This window comes from Rhinatrema bivittatum, chromosome 10 (genome assembly GCF_901001135.1).
Source record: "Rhinatrema bivittatum chromosome 10, aRhiBiv1.1, whole genome shotgun sequence".
Classification (NCBI taxonomy): Eukaryota; Metazoa; Chordata; class Amphibia; order Gymnophiona; family Rhinatrematidae; genus Rhinatrema; species Rhinatrema bivittatum.
Genome location: NC_042624.1, coordinates 103,706,061 through 103,725,469, shown reverse-complemented (window position 1 = coordinate 103,725,469; position 19,409 = coordinate 103,706,061). Strand labels below are relative to the sequence as shown.

At 41.4% G+C, this 19,409-nt stretch overlaps 1 protein-coding gene across 3 annotated transcripts in view; it reads left to right on the top strand.

Moving 5' to 3' along the window:
* NFIA (nuclear factor I A) overlaps positions 1 to 19,409 on the top strand; it is a 512,744-nt gene that overhangs the window by 374,184 nt on the left and 119,151 nt on the right. For 2 of the 3 annotated variants that reach the window (XM_029618602.1, XM_029618601.1), the window contains one exon: positions 5,333 to 5,461. The exons of the other annotated variant lie outside the window; for it this stretch is intronic. In XM_029618602.1, coding sequence (XP_029474462.1) covers positions 5,333 to 5,461 — 129 coding nt within the window. The remainder of the gene's footprint in view (positions 1 to 5,332; positions 5,462 to 19,409) is intronic. 3 annotated transcript variants of the gene reach the window in all.

The window sequence follows — 19,409 nt, the reverse complement described above, 5'->3', positions numbered from 1 at the left end:
GTAGCTTGCCCACTAAATGAACATGATCCATATACTTGATGACCCTGGGGTTTCTCTGTATCAAAAGGGAATAAAACAAGCAAACTAGACTTCATCCCATGATCTCAGATATTTTGACCTCTAATATAAACTATACACTGCTTTTCCAAAAATGTATTATGCAAGGCTACCACATTCCAATGTTTACAAGAAGCAGCTGCCATTCCAGCAGATGTTTGAGCAAAGTGCAAAACACAAATTTGTCAGTCATTACACTTTGATTGCACTGGCTCTTGGTAGAATCCAGGATTCAATTCAAAACCCTTTGCTTCTTCTTTAAAGATATAAATAAGCAGGCCTCAAGAGTATCTTTTCCTTCTTCTTGCTTCCCACCAGACAACTCTGATCGTCCCGAAAGGCCCTCTCCTCCCCCCTCTGACCTCTGCAAAACTGGTCTGCACAAAAGTTTAGGCTTTCAGCTGCTATGCTATGGAACAGAATGTCTCTTTCCCTTCGCCTTGAACGGTTCTACCTCACTTTCCGGTAAAAGGCAAAGACATGGTTGGTCAACCAGGTGTTCCCCCCGACTGTTCATTAATAAGGAAGAAAATTCACTATGCTTGAAACTGATTCTATGATAAGCTACACATTATCCTTGAACATATGTTAACATTCATGTACCTGTTGCCTATTGAAGTATCCTTACTGATCATAATTTGCTTTGAGGACAAAGGATAGAATATAAAATATTTGGAAATAAACAAATATTCCAAAAGAATAGAGAATAGAGATCCCAACTTAATCGCTGACATGGGATAGCTATGATTAAAGAATGGTTCTTTAATCTTTTGCCTACATCTTAAAGGCACTAATGTCAGAACCTAAACGACATAAATACAAAAATTAATTAGTAGGCAGGGTTGTCCTTAGGGTCGGTGAATAGGGGCGATCGCCCTGAACCGTGCACTAGCTCCACCATTATAATTTCAGTGTTTCAGGGACCTGTTATGGTTGACTTGCTCTGGGCCCCACAACTTCCAAAGATCAGTCCTGCTAATATGCAAACATTGAGGGTGGTGACTTTCAAAACTTAAAAAAATTGTTGCACTCTCTGGATTTACAAAAAATAGAAATGTGTATGTTCTGTTGATCCTTGCTGATAAGAATGTCTAAAAGAAGGAAAAAAAAAGAAGTAATTGTATCTTTCACGGTCATTCTTACCCATTCTGTGCTCCTTACTGACATAACCCAGTGCCACCTGTCTTACCCCATATGCCAGCCGCAGCACGTGATGGATAAAAGTTAGGTACACTGATATAGCATGCTTGTAGCACATATAGCCTATCTTACTACAGTATCTAGCATCTGGATTTGTTTGCAGAAATCTTCCTGCTGGTTCTTGTTGTGTGATGTTTGGCATCCGAATCGTGGCAGTACTGTTGGATCATAAACTGAAGGGCTTCCATTCAGAGTGGTATGGCTTCCTAAGCTCACAGCAAAAGAAGCACCAAGATCACTCATCCCATTAAACTGTTCTTAATTTTAAATTGTTTTTAAGAATCTAGAAGTGTTTATACCATAGATTGAGTCGACATTAAGCAGAAATTAGTGTGCTGACAATATAGATAATGTGAACAAAAGTGTGTATCATTATCTGCAGAGTTTGTCTTGGTATACTGGAATATGAGAAAGCCTTTCTGTTTTAGCTCTTAAATGAATCAGGAAGCTATCTGACTATGTTTTGATGCAGAAACCTTTATATTATATTGTGCCCTTCCTGTAGTAGCAAATAATAATAACACAGCACGTCATTGATCCTTGGAAGAAGGCATACAGACGTGAACTTCTTGTACCCCTGTGCATTTGTTGATTAACAGTGGGTTGGAGGTTTGCGAAGTGCGGACTTCAGAAAGCCTTTCTACGGGACTTCGGCATCAGAGCACTGGCTTCAGTGACAAGATACATTCACCAACAATGACTTCATTTGCGCTTGTGCATTAAGCAGATGGGTGTGGTGCATGTCTTGGAATGGATACAAGGAAACACTTTACTATTAGGAAAAAGGCAAACTGAGATGTCAAATCAATGTTTCCACCAACAAAAAAGGAATCATTTCATTTAGCACCATTGTTCCTTTCTGATTGGATAAATGGCGGTCCTTGTGATCGTTACAGAAATTAACCAGTCTTCCTACCTTTTGGTCTACAACAGAGGTAGGCAACTCCAGGCCTCAAGTGCCACAAGCTGGTTGGGTTTTTGAAATAGACCATTGATTTACGAAGTGACAAGGGCAACATTTTGTGTGCCTTGTAGTAAAACTTAACTGTGAATTATCAATAGTCCCCTGTGGACTTTTAAAATAGAATTATCAGTGCTTTTTTGGGGGGGGGGCCTGGCAGTATCCTCCCACATTGATCATTCAGCTGAATTGGAGCTGGCCTCTATTGTACCACAGTGCCATGAGCCTTAATTTGCAGATACCCAGTGGGCGGGGGGTTTCTGTTTTTCTACAGCCCCCTCTCAGTTCAGCGCGGAGGGCAATAAACTGGGGAACCTGAGCCTGGCCAACAGGTGTTGCCATTGACTCCCTCCACTGCCCCCCCCTTCACCCCCAGGGACTGTGAAAGCTGCCTCCCCTGCATTCCCAGCCCTGGCCTAACCTGGGGATCAAATCTAGGCCGTCTGCATGGCAGTGCGCAGCACTTGCCACTGGTCTGATCCCGCACTGGAAGCTGTGTCTGAGCACAGCTGTTGTACATTTTGAAAAAAAAAAAGAAGCAAAGAAAGCGAATATGAATCCTTGTAAAGATTGGTCAGACATGGGATTTGGAACATAAGCATAAAAACAACATGGTGCTCAATGAAATTACGAAAAACATTCAATTCTGGTGTCCTGGGCATTCTTGGAGGCATGGTCTCTGAGCTGTCGTAAAGTTAAACGAATGGTACCTCAGTTGGCTTGCTCTTGAAAAAGAAAACATTATTTTTCCTTGCATGTTTACTGTATTTCTTCTTATATTAACCCGTTCGATGAATGTTTGACTTGTGCAGCTGGAGCAACATGCCTGCTGCACTGTAGAAAGTGATGAATGATGCTGGTTGCTTTGCGTTGCCTAATTTTCTCTCCTGTTTCTCTCCCCCTCTTAGAGGACAAAAACCTAATTAGAAATAACTGGCAGCTCATCTTGTGGCCTGTTCCTGGTCAGTTTTGCTAGTAAATTATAAAAAATGGAGGAACATGGTTTTTCCTAAACTTAAAGAATCAACACCAATTTTCTTCGGTGTCTCATCACTTGCAGTAAACTAGATATTTCTTTAAAATAAAGCAAGCTAAATTCTGGTGTCCAGACTATAACAGATATGGAAGAGCCTGCTAGTGCGTAAGCCTAAAGCAAGTAACTAAGCAGTCTCTGCAAATATTCAAAGCTATAAATATCTTTAGGCCTTATTTGTTGTCCAGAATGACAACATACAGTCCAGAGCTCTTTAGATCACTTCAGTTACCCTAGTGAATTTTATTGGTGGCTCTAGAAAATGGAAGATATTTATTTCTTTAAAAATGCTTATATTCCGCAATTTCCAAATACAAAATGTGTCCAGGGCTTCTAAATGCATTCTCTTACCGAGAAAATCATGGAAGTGGTGTTCAGCGGGTTTCCATAAGACCATAAGAAGTTGCCCTTCTGGGTCAGACCGAGGGTTCATAAACCCAGCATCCTTCCAAAAGTGGCCAGTCCAGGTCACAAGAACATGGCAAGTACCCAAACACTAAGTAGATCCCATGCTACTGATGCCGGTAAGGAGGAGTGGCGTACTTGCTGGACATGTTGGGAGTATAGACCCCCTCTTCTTATTGTGGCCTCCTGAACAAGAAATGATAGCATTGGCCTGGGGCAGATGTTTCCTATTACATAGGTGCCTAATCCCAGTCGGGTGGAATTGAAAGATAGATGCACCGGCCAGAGTTAGTTTGTTGGTTTGTTTTAAGCCCAGCAGCTTCCTCCTGGTTTCTTGGGCTTCCAGTTCAGTCAGAACCAGACTCTGCTGAAGCTACAGCCCTCCGAGATCTTCATTCTCAATTACCTGAATTTCTTTCCTTCATTTTTAATCCCTCTCCCTTCTAGCCCAGCCCCGCCCATGCCCATGCCCTGACCTCGACTGCGATTCCCTCCCTAATCTGGCACAAGCGTGCTCCTGAGCCAGTTAAGTAGGTGTTGCTGTTGTGTAGCCATTGGGACACCTTCCCTAGAAGCCATGAGTCTGGTCCTAGCCAGGCTCTGGAATTAAGCTTAGTTCTCCCACACACGCCGTGCCATTGCCACTGAGCCCCCTCAGGCCGGTCAGCCCGTGCCATATCATTGCTGGTTTCCACAACACGCTGCTTTTGAAGAATGGGAGCCCTCGGGTGGCAGCTTTCAATGGGACTTATCTGGGTCACTAAGGGGTCCGTTAGCTAGATCCATCTGGACAAAAGTTGCCCCATGCAGAGCTGCTGAATATAGATGCGTGGTTTCACCACATTGCTGTATTTAGCCACATGTAGAGTAAACATCCCCAAGGGCATGTTAGGGTCAGGGGAGTGAACTCCGCACATATAACATGATTGTTTTAATATATACACGTGTGACGCCAGCCCTAGAAATAGCAGGGACAAAGTAGGACCTTCAGCGAATTTCAAAGGGCAACATAGTGGCTCTCTCCCATGAAACCAAGTTCTTTACCCAATTTCCGCTATAAATTAGTCTCCCCATATCTGATCTTATGTTTACATCCCTGCTTCATCTTCCCTATTGGATTGTTAACGTTGCACTATTGTATTAAGAATTTAACTTTAAATTTGATTGTAATCTGCTCTGAGACTGATTTGGAAAAGGCAGAATATCAAATTTTTTTATCAATAAATAATTAAAATGTTACCAGAATAGAGCTTAGCGCCCTTGATGTTGACGTTAATTAGTGCCTGGAGAGGAAGAGAAAAGGAAAGTAAACTTTTTCCGGTATGTGTGTTCTCAATTTGTAGACAGTCAGTGTATAAAAACAAAGTAATTGTCCAAGGTTTCTAAAATTAAAGAATAGTTTCAGAAAACTGGCTAAAGAGGCAATAAGCCCTGCAATCTTTACAACTGAATACAATGCCTTTTTTTTTTTTAGTTTTTCATGTAATTTGGTTCCACAAACAGAATTCTGTAAAAACTGATCATAAACCAAAGAGAGCTGCCAGCTTGCTTTTGATGCTATTTGGTTTCTTTCCGTCCTCTAAATCCTGTCTAGCTGCTTCTGCACCCCCACTTGCCTAGGCTGTCGTTCCATGAGCTCGCATTATTAAATTGCACTTATCAATCATTCTTGCCAGGGATGCCATCGCCTACTCCATTAAAGAAGTCCGAGAAGCCGGGTTTCAGCAGCCCCTCGCCTTCGCAGACCTCCTCCCTCGGAACGGCATTTACACAGCACCATCGACCTGTCATTACAGGACCCAGAGGTGAGGCCTTAGCCAGGAGTCACCGCTCGTGCTAACCTTCAGGCTCGGCAGCCCCCTATGGTGCTCGGACCGCAGGACACTGGACCCCCTCTCTGAATGGGTTTCCTCCGACATAAAAAGCTTCCAGTGTAATCCCTTCACTATCCCCCCCCCCCCCCCCCGCACCCCTCTGTCTTGCACTCCTGTTGCTCGGCTTCCAACAACCGCTCTAAAGAGAGGGTCCAGTGTTTTTAAAATTCATAATTATCCCCCAGTTTTCAGCTGTCCAGAATGAACCTCTCATTTATCTGGTCATTTCAGGGATATGCTGCTTTAAGGGTAATTTGATTATTTTCAGTGTTTGGGGGAGGGGGAGATACTGGTGATCAGCTTCAAAAAGAAATATATTTACTGAATGCCAGAGTTTGTTCTTGGTATTCTTAATGGTGAAAATTTGTGGCATCAGTGTTTCTGCCTCAGGAGGATACCCATTCATCTTCAGCATCTACGTCAGGCTTTCTCCTTCTTACAAATACTGAGCGTAGAATGAAGTTCATTCTGAGGGTCATTTTGTTTCCACGCTGTGGATGTCAGAGTGGTTGGAGCACTACCATGTTATCTGATTCTTAAGACAATGCAAATGGTTTTCTACAGTTTTCTTTATTTTACATTGTGAATGACTCTCTTATGCAATTGTCCTTAAGATCGCCAAGTCTTTAGAAATCTATTGGAAACAAAATACATGCTTTCTTCCACACAAGGGATGTTTTGCAAGGGTAAAATAAATGTGTTTGTTAATTGATACAAGCATGTGTGATCTACTGCAATCACATCCTACAACCAGATGAAATCATTAAACCAAAATATTGTTGTCACAATGCAAATGGGTAAATCATTGTAATTGGTTTTGTTTCATATCTGAAGTTGTGTCCGAACAGAAAGCAGTGTTGGGTAGTAGATAGCAGATTTTAGAGGAACTGGGGTTTTTTGTTTTGCTCTGATTATATAAACTCAAAAATTATACTCAAAACGGATGTAATTTTGAAGGTATTCTGTTTTTCTCACCATAAGGATCTATCATAGAACATGCATAATCTATAGTTTTACCAAATTTAGAAATCCAGAAATTTGTAGAAATGCATTTTTTCCTAGAATGGAAAACTGGACTGCAGTGGAATAGTTGCTGGTGGTACTCAGTTGCATGGTTCATTTTCTTCCTATTGAGCACCAAAGAATGTGGCTCTGTAATTTGAGGATCCAGTTTTCCACCAAAATAGATCGATTGATACTTTTTGGACTTGTGCTGGTCTATTTTGTCCAAAGGTTGTTATAGAACTGTAATGTCTTCATTTGCCTCAGAATCTAGGGTCATATCAACCTGTTCCTTTCAGCACAAAGAACCCTTCAACATTGTTTGTTCCTTCTCAAAATCCTGTGTAGTATTTATTGATTTGTGTTCTTTGTGACAAGGGGCTGATGAACGATGGTCACTGATAAATGCAGCCAGTAGCTGGTGGTAATAAAGAGCTGGGATGAGCTTGATTCATAAGCTTCTTTGATTGTAACTGTATAGGTTACTATATGACACAGACCCCTATAGACCCCCAACCTTTCTGTCATATCTACAAATACTTTGTACTGTGGATCAGTTAACTAGTAACTCTGTAACTTTTTAGTGCTTTTTGCCTATTGTATTTAAGATAGATAAATAATCTTCTGAGCATTAAGCCATTAGCTTAATCAAATGGGCATACAGGAGTGAGTTTAAATCCCATAGACTGCATCTTTCCCTGAAGTACCTGAATCTGTTGCCTGCTCCACTTATCACCTATGCTTGGAAGGTCTTTGATTTTTGTCTTCTGCACTTGTATTTCTCTGCAGAATCAAAAGTATTACAAGTAAAATGAGCCTTAATGAGAAACCAAAAGAAGATGCTTAGGTTAAACATAATTTCTTAATCTTAGAAGGACTTTTTAGTGTATCCAGTTCTTCCCTGCCATTCTCCGGTGGTAATCACACCCCTGATTATCGTTATGTCACGCTTAGCCCATTCCCCCATACGAGGGTAATTTTCAAAGAGACGTCTGCAGATAAAGTAGGTGCTATACTCACAGAAATAGCCCTTTATAAAATTGTGTGACCGTTGCATGGGTAAAATTATTCACACACACACTGTGTGTGTTCACTTTTACATGCGTAAGGGAGAGGCGTTCCAGGAAGTGGAGTTTAGGCAGGGTTGGGACTTACACGCATACATTTTGATTTTAAAACGTATGTGTTTAAATTCTCTCAGCAAAACTACATGCAGCAAATATCAGGTATAATTAATTGCATGTTTAGAGTTTTGCTGTGATAATTTTCGAGACGGACAGAGGCACATAAATCCGCTTTGAAAATAGGTGTAACTTAATGCACACATATTTGGCAGCAGAGGTTATACCTAAAAGACCTTCAGCAGGTCCATCTCCCTTTTCCTTACCTCTGAGCTAGTGGATTCTCATTCCGTTCCGCCCAAAGTCACTACAGTGTGCATTTGACTGCGTTATGAAACACATTCATCATTCTTAGTGCTGCTTCTGCTGGGAATCCCTTAATTCCCATCTCCTTCTAAGTATGTCTGCTCTCCAGTAATACTAAATTCCTTTGTATATGTTCCAGAGATTTCATACAGTCACTCAAAAACTTATTTGATTTTATATACATCCTCTCTCCTTTATCCATAGAAACTAAAGATATGATTACCTGAAAAATAACACATCTGCATGCTGCCCAGTAACAAAATAGGGGTCCCAATGCTTCTCCTCCCATCACAGTGTGGCTATTATTGATAGAACGAAAACACACTCAAAACAGAATGTAAAAAAATAAATGATAAATAATATCAAAATAAAACCTGCTCTCATTGTTTGTACTTTGTAGAGATAAAGTGAGGTCGAAGATCATTACTTGTTCAGTATAATCAACACCAACTGTTTCCTCCAAGCTCACTTACGTGTATATATATATATATATATATATATGGAATAGAAGTTTGCAATAATATGGAAACCACTGAACCTGAAGGGTACATATATGATGGTTATGAGATTGTAATGGCCAAAAGTAAAGGCTGATCATCTTCAAAGCATCATGGTCTCCTGGTGATCACATCATCATCTCAAGGCACTTGTTTTTACCCATAACGTGACTGCTCCACTCAAGAATTTACCCTCTACTAGTTGTGTAAGAATGAGATGTTATAGTGATGAAACAAATTCACTTGAGCTCAAATAGGGTTTTTTTTCCCAGTGGATATAAATCTGTTGTATTCTTATTCTATTGCCGTATACTCAAGATGGACACAATAAAAAGAAAACCTCAAACCTCTTCAATAGAAAAAGGATTGGCGTTTCTTTTTCTGAAAAACCCCAGAAAGGGATTGGAGTGTCTTGATCAGAAATGTGCCACAAGACGACGAGTTTCTTGATGTGAAATTCTCGAGAAGGAACATATCACTGGAAATCTAGTCCTCAGGTCACAAGTTTACAGTTTGCAATGAAATACTGCGAAAAAAACAGATTCTTTCAGTATTTTCGTCTTTCAGCCCTTGGAGCATGTTTGATCTATCTATCTGTCTATCACACATGTTTCATCATTTCAGTCCAGTTACAATTCAAGAGCAGCTCTCAGCAGGCATGGTCATGCCGAGCAGCTCTCACTATGCTTGGAGGAAGTGAGGACCGGGAAAGGCAAGAGGCAGGCAGGAAAGTTAAAATAAGTTTTAGCATCATGAGTAGAAAGCATTGAGAAATGGCAACAAGGGTGCCAGTGCTATATACATCCACATTCCTTTTCTTAGAGGCCTCATGGATCAACTTTGTAGTAACCTTGAATCTTGCTGGCCCCTTCAGATAGAAGACTAGTAATAGCAGTTCCGCCAACCCAAGGTATTTTCAGAATAAAATAGGCATATATCTATCTATAAATATAAATAGATAGTTGAGATAGTTATATATAGATATATGAATATTTCTTAACAATGTATTGGAAAACCATATTATCTTGAAATATGCTCTTTGAATGTGAGAACTGCCAAGGATTAAAAAAGCTTGTAAAATGCCATTAATATACTGTAATCAGGGGCCAACTAAATGTTTAAATTATAACTTTTTATTAGCAGCCAAATTTCCTGGAATTTATGCAGTTTAATATAATAAAACGGGAAGGAAATCAATGGAAAAATAAATAGCCTCTCATTTTATAGGATATGGTGCAGAATGCTTTACAGAAACTTTTTCAAAATCCTTGGATCCTGTGGAAAAGCACCTTTACCTTGTCCTCCTGCACTCAGTTGGCTTGACCTTAACATAAGACCTTTTCCTTTGCTGCAAAACCCAGTTACTCGCACATTCACTTTGAAAACTGCCAATGGAAAAAGCATTCACAGAGATTTTCACTTGCTTTTCTGCGAATAATTGTTTCCAACCAAATCTATGCACATACATTCTCCTCCCCTGACCTCATTTTGCTCGGGATCACCTTCACTTCAAAGTGGGTAAAAATACGCGTCTTATGGAATAACGTGCATACTCTTACCAGCCTGCAGGGTGGGAGATTTTCAGCAAGGCGCTTCACGTGGCTGAAATGCTTTTCCCTGCAGAAATCCCTTTGAGAATTACCCTCAATGCTTTTTACAGTACTATATCTTACTAAATTCTGGGTTATTCTGATGAAAATAAGGAACCAGTCATCCCCCCCCCCCCACTGTTTAACATTGTTTTTGGGGCAGTCAATTTTAGCTTACAACGTTTTGCCTTAAGGCTCACCATTCAGGAAACAGTTGTGTCTTAAGTCCCAGGACTTACTATACCAAAAAATCAACCAGATGAATTTTCAAAGGAGTTACGCATGTAAATGTAACATACTATTGTAGCAATTTTCAAAAGCCCCTTTACCAACGTTAACGTGGCTAAAAGCTATTGACAATTCAGTGGTATATTTTGTAGCAATTTTCAAAAGCCCATTTACATGGGTAAAATACATTTACACATGTAAAACCCAGTTTTAAGCATGTAAATGCTTTGAAAATCAGGCCCGAAGTCTCTCTCTCTGTGATGTCTCTGATGTGAGCATAACGCCTTTCATATACACTGAAGCTGATATGATCTTCGTGTACAACTAGATAGTTAGCTTTACAACTCTTTGTCCATGACCTGAACTCTTTACAAACAATGGAATCACACATAGGGCCGGATTTTTAAAGGGTTACACGCATAAGGTACGCACGTAACTCTTTTAAAACGCCCCTGCGCGCGCTGAGCCTATTATGCATAGGCTCGGCGGCTCGCACAAGCCCCGGGACGCACGTAAGTCTCGGGGCTTCGCAAGGAGGGCGTGTCGGGGGGGTGTCGGGTGGGCGGTGCGAATTTCGGGGCATTCCGGGCGTGGCGGGGGTCGTGGCGCCGGCCCGGGGGCATGGTCGAGGCCTCCGGACCAGCCCCTGGGTTGGGTGATGGTGCGCCAGCAGCCCGCTGGCACGCGCAGAGTTACACCTGCCTTCAGCAGGCATAACTTTAACAACAAAGGTAGGGGGAAGGTTTAGATAGGGCCGGGGGCTGGGTTAGGTTGGGGAAGGGAGGGGAAGATGCGGGGGGTAGAAGGAAAGTTCCCTCCGAGGCCGCTCCGATTTTGGAGCGGCCTCGGAGGGAACGGGCAGCGCACACAGGGCTCGGTGCGCGCAAGTTGCACAATTATGCACCCCCTTGCGCGCACCGACCCCGGATTCTATAAGATACGCGTGGCTACTTGCGTATCTTATAAAATCTGGCGTACTTTTGTTCGCACCTGGTGCGCGAACAAAAGTATGAGCGCGCGTAGATTTATAAAATCTACCCCATACTTTTTAATTATATTTTGTTTTTTACTTAAAATAATAAAAATATATTAACTGAGCACCTGCAGAGGTCAGCTTGCTAGTGAATTGTATTGGTTGGCCCACAAAGAATAATTACAAAAAGAACATTCTAGCATGTATTTTAGTTGTAACTCAGATCACGAAAAGCAAATTACAAATGCCCATGTGTCATTTAAATGTCGGTATTTGCTTTGAAAATAGAAAACAACAAGAGAAGCAACATTTCAACTCAACAGATAGCCTTGATATTGTAGTTGTGAGAAAACATTGATTGTTGTGTGTCTTTGCTCTCTTAGCAAATATAAACTTTTAGATCGATAGGTGACCTATTGACATTCATTCCTAGTTATATGGGTTTTAAGGAAACAATGACAGGACGTTTTTTGTGTATCGAATAATGCAATGTAAAACTGCTCATTTTTTTACTCCCTAATAGTCTGTGGCTTCTTTGAAATAATGTAGCTATAACCCTGCTGAAAAATATGCTATTTACATTCATTTTTCGGTCTTCTCCCTTCCTTCATGTCTGTTTTCACAGAATTTGTAACTAGGAATTAAGAAAGTTTGAGGAACAGACAAAAAAATAAAACAATGGGAGGGACTTTGCTCATTGTCAGGTTCTGACGTGATTAAAACTTCATGAGGTCCATAAGGAGTACGCCAGCAAGCAAGGAAGTCGCTCAGAGAAAGTAACTTGAATGACCTTGGCTGGATATTCTGCAGAAGCTACCTGAAAATATGTTCTGCTTAATACACCCAGATAAAGTTATTCAGATAACATTAGGACAGGAGTTTGTCCAATCAGAAACATGTGAAGAAGCTCCTGAGGTCAGCCAGCCCCATTTTGAACCTGGCAGTGATGAGGCAGGAGAGAATGAGGCTCGCTTAGCACCTCAAAAGACCACCACCCCTTCACTTGGATAAGCTTTCAGGGACAAGATAGGTGTGAGGGGAGGTTGGCCCCCAAATTGGGATGTTGCTTGATTGGGGGGGTGCCAGAGGGTGGGAGTGAGGGCAATTAAGATCATCAGGTAATTTCACATTCACTCGGTGGGGGTTTGGGGGGGTACTTCACTTGGGCCATGAGGGCCCTTTAACTCCTCGCAGTGGTTCGTGTGAACCACTACTTCCTGAGCTAAGTTTGCACATTGTCACCACCGAGAAAGCACAAAGCTCTTAGCCGTGGCAGCACGCAAAAAAAAGTCTCATGCAGTTTTGCAGCGGATCCTAATGAGCATTGTGCAAAATTGCATGCAAATGGACGTTAACCCGCAGATAATACCATGGGTTAGTACTTCAGCATCTAAATTCTTAAGAGCAGCATTGCCACCTTCTTGGGGTACAGTTCACCCAATAATCCACAAGCAAATTATTAACGAGGAAGATGGCCCAATATCTGATATAAAAGTGATGTAGAAAACTCACTTTCTCAAAACATTTAGACAGGTTATAGAATGGAGATAAACTGAATTGGATTGACCAGAAAGTTAGTTGTGTGGAGCCTAGCTTCACGTGCCTCCATTCAGTTAAGTATTTTACTTCCATTCTACAGCCAGACTAAAAAAAGAGTTTCAGCTCTCGAAAACTAGTCAAGAAATATATTGTTAGTCCAATAAAAAGGTATCACTTAAGATATATATATATATAGATAGATATATTTATAGATATATACACCATATATTTTGTTTTTGTTTTTATTTATCTACCTTTATTTCTGTGTATAAAAGATTTGAGTAAGTTTTCTATATCACTTATTCACATTTTTATGGCTAATGCAAAAAAGATGAGGTCTCTGGATTTCCTGAATCGATGATTAAACATTGTTTTAGTCTGTGACTGAGTGATCGATCTATATTTATTTGAGAATCCTATAGGAAATCTACTAATGTTTTTTGACAATGTTCCTGAATTTAAAAAAAAAATGCTTTGAAAAGGTTTTGGGCCGTCCACTTCTTTAATAATTTTCCTTACTAACATATCCAGGGCCGGTGCAAGGGGATTAGGCACCCTAGGCACCTTCTGCCTTGCGCCACCCATCGGTCGCGCCGATAACCCCCCCCAGGTTGCAGCCCACCGAATCTCCACTCCTCTTTGCCGCTGCCTCTCGCGGCCCCACAAGGCTCACGCCCTCTAATGGTAGACACCCTGGGCCCAGGCCTAGCTCACCTATTGCTTCTGCCGGCCCTGAACATATCCTGAATATATATATACATGGTAAGGATCATTTGCGGTCCGTACATATAAAATAGTGAAAGGAGAAGACTGTTCTGTAGTGTTTGCACAAGGGTGCACAGTTTGGGGTACAGTGCTACTAGCTGTCTGAATTGAAGAGCACCAACTTTTAGAAAAGAGCTCCCATCATGCTTTCTTCTTGCTTTATTACTTGAATTTCTTACCCACCTTTTTAAATACGAAATTCACCCAAAGCGTTTACAGCATATCAGAACAGCAGCAAACAGGCAGAGCTCAAGTGCTTCTTCACAGTAAGAAAAGTATAAAACAAATTAGAAAAGCAGCAAAATTTCACATTGCAACTTTGTAAGAAAAAGGTCTGCCTTAGGACTGACTTCAGATAGATCAACCAACACTAAAATTAAGCTTCACCAACAACTATAGCAGAGACACGAATGATTATTTTTGTAAGAACATAAGAACATGCCATACTGGGTCAGACCAAGCCCAGCATCCTGTTTCCAACAGTGGCCAATCCAGCAGCACGTTTATCGTATTTGAGGTGATGCCAGCCAGTTCATCATCTTTTGAGTTCCAGGTTGGACATGGAGACAGGCTTGTAATTGCTTTCTGAAGTGGAAGTAGTTTTGTGTTTGTCGGAGCTGTTCCAGGAGGGTGTTTCAGAAGGCAGGTGCTGATCCCACGAAGGATCTGTTGTGGGCATTTGTTCTTTTGACTTCTTTTGATGACGGAAATGGCATTGAAGATCTGAGTGAAGTTTGGAGGACATGTATAAGGATAGCCTTTTGCTCAAATATACAGGCCTGTCTCCTCTTAAAGTCTTGAACATCAATGTCAAAGTTTTGCATTTCATTTTGTACGGTATTGGTAACAGGTAGAGTTTGAGGAGGACAGGTGGGATGTAGTCACATAGTTTGCAACCCTTTATCAGTCATGCAGCAGTTCTTTATATTTTCTGGAGTTTGTGGATGGCCTTATCCATTAGACTCTTGTACAGTGCATTGCAGTAGTCTAGCTGTATGGTTACCATGGCATGAATCACTATGAGTAAGTCAGTTCCTGAGTCCCAAGAAACAAGTAAAAGAGAGAAATGTAAAGGCAAAAATAAGATAATTTTTGGAATACAGAGCCCAGTTTCCAGAGAGGTGCTTAAGAATATCTCTTTGCTATCTTAACAGTGCCAAAGAAATTATTGGATTATAGCCAGTACAAAACCTCAAGAAACTGAACCAAGTTTGTGGTATAAAAGACTTTGCCAAGGGATTCCCTGCCATAGTTAATTCAAATGATCAAAGCCAATAATTTATTCTACTCTCTAGATCTGCAAGTTGTGAATCTATACTTTCCAATAGCACAGTATCATCAGAAGTACCTGCGATTAATGGTAGCCAAGGTTGTAAAAACAACAGGATCACAGTTTGTGCATCATCTAAGAGTCATCTTTACTCAGCCATCTCGAGACTTCTGCCACCTAGAAGCAAGATTTGTGACTCAGGAATTTAGTGAAAGTACCAGAAAACAAGTGGATTCCCTTGTTTATGGAGCCTAGGTATTTTGGTGACAGCACCGTACCTGGGACTGTGGGCTAGATTACATTACCACATATGTTACTAAATCAGTGAAAGCCACAAAGAGTAGAATTGACACAGAGTATTAAAAACTACATCAAGCAGTTATTCGGTTTCTAACCTGGGGATCCAGGAAGGTCAGTTTTGAGGTCATCAAAGCTACAGGTGCAGTCCTCCTCGGATGGGCTGTCAGCGCAGAGAGTTTAGTCTCAGAAGAAAAAGATGGGCTTTTTAGCATTTCAGTGAAGGATTGTGCAGAAGGAGGCTCGTATAAAATAGGACAGTTCTATAAAAGTCAATATGCTTGAATAAAAAAAGGGACGAGGAATCTCAGAGATCCTAAAGGTTCTTCCGTAGGTGGAAGGAGTTTTTGTAATTTGTTCAGCGGTGCATGTGGCAGGAAAACCAAACTCCCAAACAGTCTGCCTGCATAGACACCATGTGCAGCTGGGGCAACGGGATCTGCAGCCGCAAGCTTTTCAGCTCATGTATGAAAGGTGGGCCATGCCAGCGTTGGACCTCATGGTGTCAGGGATTTACGAAAAGATTCCGCTAATGAGTTGTAATTAATTGTTCAACGTTTTTAAATCACCTTTTTTTTATTCAGGCTTTATAAAAAGATTCCCAGGTTTTTCAGGAGGGGGGGGCTCTTCTCTTCTTTACATTTGTGGTTTTCGTGCTACCTTTACTGATTATGAAGGCCCTGGTTCCCGGGTTTGGTAGAGATTTGGGTAGCAGAGCCTCTTGCTAATGCTTAAGCAGTCAGGGGCCTTGCCTGGAGCGTCTGTGATGGCACGAGGAGGATGTAGAGGCTTTTCCCTTAAAGAGAAAAGGCTGGGCAGAAAGAGTAGTAGAATATTTTGCTGAGATTGAGAAAGACTTCCACAAATCAAACTTAAGAGGGTTTTATTTACTTTTTGTGTCTGTGGGAAAAATGCTTAGTAAATAGGCCGTTTACTGTGTTATTTGGAGTAAGTTTTCTTCCTGGGATACAGAATAGAATATTTCTGGCTGGAAGACTTAATTAAATCTTCTTTTGTAATTTTTTTTTTGCTTAATGGAGTTGAAAAAGGGTTGAGAGAAGCAGGTGCAAATCACAGCCTGTTGGCATTGGCGAGGAGAGCACTATCGTCCCATTCAGGAGGCAAAGCCACTTAATCCTCAGATTCATCATCGGTTGCCCAGCAGAGTTTTGATTTTAGTTCTGAGTGCACTTCTGAAAATGCCCTTTCAGCCTTTGGTAAGGACAGGCAGCAAGCTGTAGGCTTTGTCGTCTGATTTTTCAGGTGACGTGGTTTAAAGAACCCAGGCTCCATTGCAGTGTAGGCAACACAATTTTTTTGATTCACTTGAAAGGCCAGGTCTCAGCTGAAGAAGAGCGCACACTCTGGATGTTAAGGGTTGTTTAAAATTTTGTTTGGATAGGTCAATAGTTGTAATAGCTATTCATTTGGTTTGGGCCATTCAAGAAGAGCAGGCTAGCGTTTGTGCCATCAATTTCTAAGCGGATAAAGAATGGTATATCTGAGCCCTATATTCTTATCCCGAGGGTTTCTGAAGCCTCTCTCTAGCAGGCTATGGCAACCTCACAGGTTGAAGGAGAGGCTAAATCTGTGGCAATGATTTCTAAAGCTGCCAGATACTACTACTACTACTACTTATCTCTTCTATGGCACTACTCAGCATACATATATGGGAGAGTCCATGCTCAGTAGAGCTTACAATCTAATCAAGATAAATGTACAGGGCAAAAGAGATTTGGGGAATTTCATGTATTAAGAAAATGGTTACAGTCAATAAGGCATGTGGATGTACCATTTGGTAGATGACTTCTGTTATGGTAAGTCCCCACATAGTACAGGCTTGTGAGGTCATACCTGAAGAGGAATATAATTCCCTCTTGGTTAGTTTTCATCCAGTCTGGGCTATCTCACCCTAAAAGGTAAAGCGTTAAATGTTTTGGGGTCTGGGAGTGTGTGTGTGTGTGTGTGTGTGTGTGTGATAATGGTTTTATTACCAGATTCTAACCAGTATCACCTGGGTTAAGGTTCTTCTCAGTTCTCTTATTTTCCAGTATTGCCATAGAAGTGCAGCAAGGTGGATCCCAGAGTGAAGAAAGCATGATGGGAACTCTTTCCTAAAACCTGGTGTTGGTCTGTTGAGGCAGCAGGTGGCACTGTACCCTCCATGGCTCAAATGGGTTGGAAAAACTCTGAATTTACTGGGAAATGGGTTGGAGACAGAGTTATGAGATACCAGTAATTCCTCTTCTGTCTATGAGTAACCTGCTTGGAGGGTGATTGTCTTAACTCATGCACTAGGATTGCCTGGTAAAGGTCAATAATAGCTCAGTTTTATATGTGTAAAAGCTCACTAATCACTAGCAAAACGCATAACTAAACACGCTACTTCAGTAATAATGTGTACTGAAAGAGATGCGCAGGGTAACAGGAAGGGCTAATTTGTCTTACCAGCAGCAGACTTCTAAAGCAAGCTTTCTTTGGTTCAGGAATGTAGTAGGATGTTGTTCCGATGAGGATGGTTGGAGAAACATGATGATTTGGTGACTTGAGTTGTCAAACAGGGAAAAAAGGTGTGATGGCAAAGAATTATAATGTCTGAAACAATTTCAGAGGAGTTCATCAGACGGCTTTAATCTGTAAATATATCCATGCTGCTGTTTATAGGATGACACAAACCTTCGGTCCCCCGACACGGAACCGTATTTCACTATCGCTGCGTCGGAGAGGGCTTGCATCCAAAATCAACCAGAGCTTTCATTCAATAGCATGGCGAAGGTTTCTATGGTGAAACACGGTTCCATGTCGGGGGTTTGGTTCATCCTGTAAACAGCAGCATGGATATATTTGCAAATTAAAGTCATCTGACAGATTCCTCTGAAATTCTTTTGGACCTTATAATTCTTTGGTTCCATGCCTTTTTTCCCTGTTGATATAATTGAGTGGTGGGTTTATTTTCACCTTACTTTGCCTTACTAACGTTTTCAAAGCCTTCTACGAGAGCACATTTAGCCACATTTAGAGGAAGCATTCCTGGGGAGGGTATTCTGAACAGGGTCAGAAAATAACATGTGTAGACTGGATTTCTAGGTCTATAGCCCACTATTTTCCAAAGAAAATTTTCCCACGCAAAAAGCAGGTGCATGGCAAGTTTCAAGGTGAAATTTTGCCCATGGGGGTAATTTTCAGAAGCACACACGTGCGTAAATGGGCTTTTTTGAAAATCATTCTTAGGGGTTGTACATGTGAAAATGTTTGCGCAGACGTGATTTCATGCGTACTTTTACACTTATTGCTAAAAAGCGTTCTTGGGAACAGAGTTGGGGGGAATCATTTATGCACATACTTTAGATTTTCATTAACGCATGCTATGCCACACTAAGGTACGCTCGGTCCCACTAATTTTCACAGCGAATTTATGTGCATGTTCACTTTGAAAGTTAGGGCTGAAGTCTGGGTGTACTTTGTATGTGTGCATTTCAACCTTAAGCGAGCTGTTATAAAACTGAGCTTATGCTTCCTCTTTGAAAATTGGCATAAAGTCAGTGGGTAAAAAATACGGACTTTATCCCATGATTTCAGTTTGAAAATTGGTCCCTTTGTGTGTATGGGAATAGGCCACTAAATCTCTAGAAAAGAATAAAGAATATGGGGGAGGGATGGGTTGTGGTAAAGGATAAATGCAAAAGGGAGGGCTATTTGATTAACTAACTGGACAATAGTAAGTCGGACGATGTTAAGTTGGAGGAACCTCAGAAAAGCAATATTTTCTGCTTTCCTGTAATCTTTATAGGCTCCTCAAGAATTAACGCCTGCCTTGGGGCAGGCATTCATTTTTGAGAGTAAAAATGTGCGCACCAGCGCAATTTTTTAGTTTTTTGTATCAGGGGAAATAGCTAACAGCCTCGTCAACATGGATTTACATGTGATGAGCACTATTAGCTGTGCGCTAGGAGGCGCATTTTGGACGCGCTAACCCCCGTTTTGCAATGGGGGTTAAGGGTGCACGTCCGATCACATGCTGAGCCGTGCGCTGCAGCCAGCGCATGGTATGGCATCGGCCTGAAAGAGTTTAATATGCAGTATGGGAAGTCCTGGCAGTAACACAGGCAACCACACAGCCGGGTTGGTCTGGCAGGCTTCAAGTCCTGTAATAACTGGATGTTCTTGTAGAAACACAGGTACTGGGTCTGTCTGGCAGACTTTGCAGAAGAGCGGATATTTGGGCAATGGTCCTGCTAATATTTCTGGCAATTTAGGTTAGGCACTGGAAAAGTGGGGGTGCTAGAGGGAAC